The 8,040-nt window shown below is 48.0% G+C and overlaps 2 protein-coding genes across 2 annotated transcripts; one reads left to right on the forward strand and one right to left on the reverse strand.

Moving 5' to 3' along the window:
• Positions 1-317: 317 nt before the first annotated feature.
• On the reverse strand, positions 318-1,898 carry LOC135806791 (uncharacterized). Its single transcript, XM_065321002.1, has one exon. It carries the CDS (start codon positions 1,877-1,879, stop codon positions 644-646), a length of 1,236 nt encoding a protein of 411 aa, XP_065177074.1. The 5' UTR covers positions 1,880-1,898; the 3' UTR covers positions 318-643.
• A 2,422-nt stretch (positions 1,899-4,320) lies between these two features.
• Positions 4,321-6,345, forward strand: LOC135807193 (uncharacterized). The gene has a single exon (XM_065321207.1). It carries the CDS (start codon positions 4,321-4,323, stop codon positions 6,343-6,345), a length of 2,025 nt encoding a protein of 674 aa, XP_065177279.1.
• Positions 6,346-8,040: the final 1,695 nt, after the last annotated feature.

The raw sequence follows: 8,040 nt of genomic DNA on the forward strand, positions 1-8,040 counted from the left end.
GACAGTGTCGACAGTTAGGTCAGACGTACTGAAGAAATACAGTGTCGAGGTGACACTCGGGCTGGCAGAAAAGCTACGAAAGGAAAAGAAACACTGCTGAAGCACGATCCGTTGTCTGGAAGAGCACAACAGGGCAAGCAAGATTTGTTTTTCTTTTCCGCAAAATGGGCTGGTGCCTTTTGTGATTACGCAGCAAAACAAAGCGCATGACGTCAGTCTTGAATGCAGTACAAAGCAATGCAGTGCAGTGTGTGCGCTAGTTCGGATTGTTGCTAACAAGTACTAGCACAGCTAGGACACCATTTAAATAGCGGAAAACACACGAGGACAAGTTATGAAGCAACTATCCACGACTGTAACAAGATATAAAGCAGTCATAAAGTGCGATAACAGGGCACACCACTACAAACCTACTGAGACATGCAACGACTTGATTGACGAGAAGAACATGAAGCTCACCAAACTAGCGCACAGAATTCATGCGAACACTAAATTACACGTGACTATAAACACGATGATGCAAGTGTATATGTACGTCATCAGTGCCGAAACCTGTGATACTTCAGGTGTCTTTTTATCAGGTATTGAAAAGAGAATTGAATAGAGTGAACGGAATATTATATTATGATAATGGTGTGATGTCTTACTTGGTGCAAACCGTGCACGTCACTTCCTTGTTGGTGTCGTAGCTGCTGGGGATATCTGTCGTGTCACCTGTTTCAACAAAGTAAATGATTGCTCCGTTGACGTTTTCCTGTGTGTTCGGCACAGCCTGCGGATCACTATCCATACAGATATACTCTGTACGATGATGGATACTGGACATGAGGTAACCCCGGTAGTTCACCGTCCAGCCATCCGGACATGATAGCCGGGCTGGAAGCATCAGCTGTGCAGATGTCTCGCATACTGAACAAGCCGGAGTGTGTTGGTACAGTGCCTGGAAGTTTGGCAGCTCTGAAAAGTCAGTTTGGAATTCACTCGAATGCAGCCTATTGCCCTGGGATCCAGGGACGAACGCACTGTATTCCGGTTCAAACGGCAGACATTGGTAGTCGCTGCCCCCTCCTATGGTCGAAAAGAATGGACCTGCCATGATACCGCTGTAAAGGGTTAGCGAAGAGTTGCAAGCTTGCCGGCCCCAATGCGTGTAGGTTGTTTTTGCTCGCTCCACCTGATTCGTGAGATTCACCTGGGAGCTCTCCAAGTTGCTGATCAGAACGGTTGTAGTCTTCATTTGCTCTGAAAGGGCACTCATGTTTCCCTGGAGAATTTGCAGACCATTGCTCGCGCTTGAAGCCGCTTCTTCTAAGATCTTCACATTCTCTGCGGCCGTATTGAGCTTGCTTGAAACGTTGATGAGCTGCCCTGCGACAGTATTTTCTAGGCTGCTCAACCGCACAGTTTCATTGGCTTGTGTCCTTTCCAGAATGCTGAGTCGCTCACCTTGCTGTTGTTGCTGCCCTTCCAGGTTGTCGAGACGGGCGGACACATTTGGTCCTGGCCCTTCCAAGAGGCTGAGGCGCTCCGAAAGATTAGTCTGTTGCGATTCCAATACGCTAGCCATAGCTGAAACGGCATTAAGTTGCGCAGATAAACCGTCATCGCGCGCGGAGAGCACTGCGGATAGATTAGAAACCTGCTGTATAAGCGCCTGCACAGCGACCTGTAACTGCTCGACTTGAGGAACAGTGGCGAGACTGGGATTAGGATCATCATCACTGGACACAAAGTACTCTCGTCCGTAATACTCGGGTAGGTTTTTACTCTCACAAGCTGGACATGACGAAAAGGCATATATCACCAGCAGTGAAAACAGAGGCGAATTTAGTTTCTGCATTTTCAGATTTGCAGCAAGTATATGTACCCCACGAAACATAGGAGAAAAAGCGTCTAACGTCTACTCGTAGTAACGCGTACGTAATGATTCTACGTTTGCCCATGTGCACGAGATTTTATCCTGTTTTGCCGTGCACATCCGGGCCTGGGACTAAGTGCGTTAAGAGGTGTCTGTAAGTGTATAAAGACACGCCAAGAACACACAGGTACTTAAGGAAGCTCCAACCTTCGGCGCTTCGCAGCCGGTCTGGCGCTCTGTTTTTAGGCAAAAGTCTTGTTTTGCCGATAAGTGCGAAAAGTTGGGAAATTCCCATCTCAACTTACATGTACATGTACAAAAATTTGAACTACGCGATCGACAGTCATATCAGGGAATAGGGCGGATTAGTAAGACGAAATTCGCGTTCGCGTTCGCAAACATTTTTCAGTTCGCGAACTGGATTGCGAACTTTCGCATTTTTCGTTCGGAAAAGTAGTCGGAACACGAATAGCAGATTCGTGTCAGAACAGTCATAAATTTGCTACGCTGTACTGTCTGTACATAATGTACGTCGTGTCAACGTCATGCATGTGCGAATTCTGATTGCTAATCCTTCTCATAACGCGAATTCCGTCACTGAGTTCGACTTTCCTTGGAGAGCGAAGGTTATGCGACAGTTCACAGAATCCAATTTCACAGTGTGACGTTTCACAGATTCCAAACTCACAGAATGACACTTCACAGAGTGCCAGTCTCACAGAATGCACAATTCACCGACACCCAATTCAACGACAACCCAGTTCACAGACTGACTTATTCACAGACAGTCCATTTCGTCGAGAGTGGACAAAAGTGGGAAAATGCGGCTCGATCCTCGTCAGGACGGGTAAGTTTCATCGTGATAAACAATAATATCCACGCCAGAGGTGACATCAACGCATTTAGTTTGAAATTCCCCGGAGTTAAATTAAGTGCACAGGCTGCTTCTTTCATCTCACCCAGATCATTTTATCGTCGTGTCCAGTCAAACGGACTCCAAGAGTGCTACGCACAGGATTCACAATTTGCAATGGCCCTGTAGTATCCCTGACTGTCAGTGATCACACAGCCACATCTCTACCAGTAGTTACATTGTAGTTCACAGGTACATTCTATCTACATATACACACATGTCAGTGCTTCTCACGCGCAACCACGTAGGACTAGATAGCCCTGCTTGCAAGACCGGTACGGCATGACCTATCGCATTCATGCTGTACTAATACATTACATTGATTCCTGTATAGTCTGTTCCCCATCACTGACCCTTTTGATCCCTTGCAAGATGCCTTCCCGGTTCTATGCATCCAACCGCTTTCTTCCCCGAATCCATGTTATTGTTCAGCCCTAGCTCACACACATTCAAATGTCTTTTCCTTAGATCTTCCAACAGTTGTCTTCCTAGTAATCTTTATGCCCCATTACCCTGCCTGCCATTCACATTCGTTTCCTCCGTACTTTTAGATGTAATTCCTATTGCATAAGCGTTGCTCGCCACTTAGGTCCATTCTCATTGACCCTTTTGATCCCTTGCAAGATGCCTTCCCGGTTCTATGCATCCAACAGCTTTCTTCCCCGAATCCATGTTATTGATCAGCCCTAGCTCACACACATTCAAATGTCTTTTCCTTAGATCTTCCAACAGTTGTCTTCCTAACGAAGTAGCCGTGAGGCATCCTGCAGCTTCATAACTCGAAGGGAATTGGTGAGCACACATGCTCATTCCCTGGGCACTGCAAATTCACAACTCATTTCATTTTACAGAATCATTTTCAACGTTTCGGCAAATTGCCATCATCATGATGCAATATGAAGTGGAAGTCTGCCAAGGAGCAGTTATATACACTAATTTGGTGTTCTTACATGTAGGTGTTGATAATAATTATTTCTATGACTACACATGTTACTTCAGTGCTAGAAATATGACATGCCTAAAACTGGTGAAAGATCACAAGTTTTCACTGACTCATATGCTGGGTGTTGGTTAATAAGTTAGCACAGCGCAGATGCCACCAGATGAGAAATGTCTGAACAGGTTTCTCGCAAGCAATACACGAATGTGACCATGTCAGTGTCGCTTGAGACAGAGCACGCACTTTCGCGAAAAGCTCTGGTCATTCTCTCGGGAGGATTACATAAGGATCCGTACCGTGAAGCGTTGCGTAGCCACAGAGGAGCGCATCGATACGAATGCCAGGCTAGCCCGGAAGCTTGGCAAGCTTCGTGCAGAAGCTGGCCAGCAAGAGCATGAAATTACGCAAGCCGCATCACAAGACCAGCTTGGCGCTCGGACCAGTAGTGCGGCGACATGTGATGGATCCAGTATCCAGCGGGCATTGGTTGTGGATGATTGTGCGCCGGACAGCACCAGGCGGATTCTGGAGCTTGGGCCGAGCTTTGTTCCTTCGACAGGCAAGTTTTCGGATCGTGAGCGTTCGGAGGTGATTACGTCTGTCGAGCGGATGGCCTACACGTTGCGCTGGCAGCAAGCCCAGCCTCAAGGGGTGGAGGTTCCAGACAACGAGACTGTTTCTGACACGGTGGGCGACAGAAAACTCTGGAAGCTCAAGCAACGTGGGTTTAAACAACCGCCGAAAATGTGTGACGATGAAGAAAGGAAGCTTGCGAACTTCAAGGACGATGTTCTCGCTGCCTACACCAAACGCAAGCCACCGACGTCTAATATGACCAAGGAGGAACGAGAGGAGCTAGCCAGATTCCGCAAGGACACCAGTGCAGTCATCAAACCGTCAGACAAAAGTAAAAAGTTGGTCGCACTGAAACAAACGCTCTACCTGGAGAAGGCAGACACATTGCTATCAGATAGCGCTATGTACGAAAAGGTTGACCTAACAATAACCGAGTTCGAGACACGGGTGAAAGCTGTCCTTGGGGACAGATGCAAGAACATGGATTCAAAGCTGCTGAATTCGATTCTCCCCAATGATACAAGATTCCCCGAGTTCTATGGTCTCCCAAAGGATCATAAACAGAACCTACCCCTACGACCCGTCGTGTCAGCATGTGATAGTCCTGTCACGGGCATATCAATCGTACTAGAACGCATTCTACACCAGTTGCTAGACTTCGTCCCAGCACACCTCACTAATACGAATGAAGCCCTTGATGACATCCGCGATTTATTCCCAGATCTCAAAGCTCCAGAGGGGACAATTCTTGCCACTTTGGATGTCGTGGGCCTGTACCCGAGCATTCCAATTGAAGAGGGAGTCAAGGCAGTGGGAGAAATATTGGAACAGAATTTCAAAAGAATCAACATGTTCGGCCTTGACGTGTGCGAAGTCAAGGACTTGCTTCAATTCGTACTCAGTAACAATTTCTTCAGATTCGGGCGACAAATTTACCACCAGCTAGAGGGAGTTGAAATGGGCAATAATCTAGCACCACGATTCGGAATATTGCTCATGCACTCTCTGGAAACGCGCCTTCTTGCTGATTCACCGGTTCTGCCTGTGCTGTACAAACGGTACATTGATGATGTGATCATTCTCTGGACCCACGGTGAGAAACGCCTCTTGGAGCTAATACAGCACTTCAATGCAGGACACAACCGACTCAAGTTCACCTACGAGCTCAGCAGTAGCAAAGGCTGGATTGATTACATGGACGTGACGATTGCCATACAACAGTCGGGCCAGATGATGTACAAGCTCTTCCAAAAGCCATGCAATAGTGGATTGCTGATAGACTACGCATCTGCTGTGCCCCATCACATCAAACTTGCCGTTGCCAAGTCTCAATTCTTAAGAGCACAACGTCTGTCTTCCAATGACACCATGTGTAAGGAAAGTGAACAGAAAATTCAAGACCAACTTCAACTCAACCACTATCCAGAGAGCCTCATCATCAATGCCCGAGAAGCAGCAAGGAAACCCAAGCGTCGCCGCCGAGGTAATCCATGTTCTGCGTTTCTGAAGCTGCCATATAAGTCGGACAGGGTGCATCACAGCGTCAGCAAAGCTATCCGGAAGCACAAGTTACCAGTCCGGGTGGTTTACGAGCATGCGGGTAGCCTCAAACGTCAGCTCTGTCACTCAGCACAAAGTCCGCCCAGCTGCATTAAGGAGCCCAACATCAGAAAGACAAAGAGAAGAGGACGCCCAATGGGACCGTGTCTGACTTGTAAGTCGGGTGGAGTGAAAATATGTTTGAAGAAGAATGTGATATACCGGCTGCAATGCAAGTTGTGCAGGGAAAAATACATCGGAGAGACGGGTCGCACACTGGAGACGAGACTGGAGGAACACAACCGTGAAGCTCGTAGGCGCACTGTGGATAAGCCATGGGGTGACCACATGCGAGCTAAGCATGCAGGGATCAACCTAGGTGTCGGGGACAGCATCTTCTCGGCAGTGTCTGTGGTTGCAAGAGCCAGTGACAGGGCAAGCCGCAAATTGCGAGAGGCAGTGGAGATCAGAAACGAAGGCCCAGAGATCAACACCAGTGCTGGATGGTCATTACTCTAAAACAGTCACACCACACTGGCTATCTAGGTGACAGTATTTTCTGGAAACCACTGACATGGTCACATTCGTGTATTGCTTGCGAGAAACCTGTTCAGACATTTCTCAAGTTATCTGGTGACATCTGCGCTGTGCTAACTTATTAACCAACACCCAGCATATGAGTCAGTGAAAACTTGTGATCTTTCACTAGTTTTAGACATGTCATATTTCTAGCACTGAGGTAACATGTGCAGTCATAGAAATAATTAGTATCAACACCTACATGTAAGAACACCAAATTAGTGTATATAACTGCTCCTTGGCAGACTTCCACTTCATATTACATCCTGATGATGGCAATTTGCCGAAACGTTGAAAATGATTCTGTAAAATGAAATGAGTTGGGAATTTGCAGTGCCCAGGGAATGAGCATGTGTGCTCACCAATTCTCTTCGAGTTGTCTTCCCAGTAATCTTTATGCCCCATTACCCTGCCTGCCATTCACATTCGTTTCCTCCGTACTTTTAGATGTAATTCGGGGGTACTAATTCCTATTGCATAAGCGATGCTCGCCACTTAGGTCCATTCTCCCCCCCCCCCACACTGTTTCTTGTCCTGCTGTTCTCCTGCTTTCTTTTGCCCTCACTCCCAGCTGCTCTTTCCCCTGGCCTATATAAACCCATCATTCTTTCTCATTGCTTTGTGGAATTAAGAAATGAAGCGTTCAAGCCCAAGAGCTTGTTTTCCTCCCGCTAGTGCTGTCAGCCTGTACCACTTTCTGTTGTAAGTCCAAAGTGCCTCAGACACGAGCAGGCTGGCAGACACTACAGCCCTGCGAATGCTGCCAGCGTTGGCTTTCGTACCAACTGGGGACGTGGCCACTTACTTCGAAGCGGTGGAGGATAATTTCCCCGAAGACGCCGAGGCGATCCTCACCTACTTCGAGCATTCGTACATTGGAACGCTCCGCCCAAATGGGCAACGGCGGACACCACTGTTCCCGATTGCGCTGTGGTACCTACACGGACACCACTGTTCCCGACTGCGCTGTGGTACCTACACGACGGCACTCTGATAGGAGAGGACAGCACAAACAACGCCCAAGAAGGATGGCATCGTCGGTTTGCATGGATAGTCACCTGCCACCATCCGACTATTTGGAAGGTTATCTATCTAGACCAACGCATATGGCCGATTGGTTTACAGGCCTGCCTGCGAATCATGAGGTCCCGAGTTCAAGACCCGCGCTGGTAGCAGGGAGCGTGTAAAAGACTTTTTACGCGTGTTGAACTGCGCCGACACCCACGGTCAACTGGGTACTCACAGCTCGGAGTGAGAATAACAAGGATGCAGTTTACGGGGTTATGGGCCGTTACACGCCCGATTGGTTGAGAGACTAACCTCCTCTCCCCTGACTCACTTGTGAGGTCTGCATTCGCCACTAAGGTTAACAGGCATAGTGGTGGCCTGCGGATGCGAAGGCTAGTTTGGGTGTTTCCGAACATTCAAGCGATGCCGACGCGGATCCCGCTAATATTATTATTATTATTATTATTATCTAGTGTTTGAAAATGGAGCAGGCCACCACCGAACGAGAGCTTGAGCGGCTTGTGACAGGAAACTCTGGTCCTAAGCGGAAGAAGAGATATCAGCAATGTGATGAACGGCTGAGGGCTCTGCTACAGTCCGTGAGCGGCAACCACCAAGAGAGTTCCT

The sequence above is a fragment of the Sycon ciliatum genome, chromosome 1 (assembly GCF_964019385.1).
Source record: "Sycon ciliatum chromosome 1, ocSycCili1.1, whole genome shotgun sequence".
NCBI classification, from domain to species: Eukaryota; Metazoa; Porifera; class Calcarea; order Leucosolenida; family Sycettidae; genus Sycon; species Sycon ciliatum.

What these genes read in the sequence shown, in the direction of transcription:
- LOC135807193 (XM_065321207.1), top strand. Translation starts at nt 4,321, where the DNA reads ATGGCCTACACGTTGCGCTGGCAGCAAGCCCAGCCTCAAGGGGTGGAG.
- LOC135806791 (XM_065321002.1), bottom strand. Translation starts at nt 1,879, where the DNA reads ATGTTTCGTGGGGTACATATACTTGCTGCAAATCTGAAAATGCAGAAA.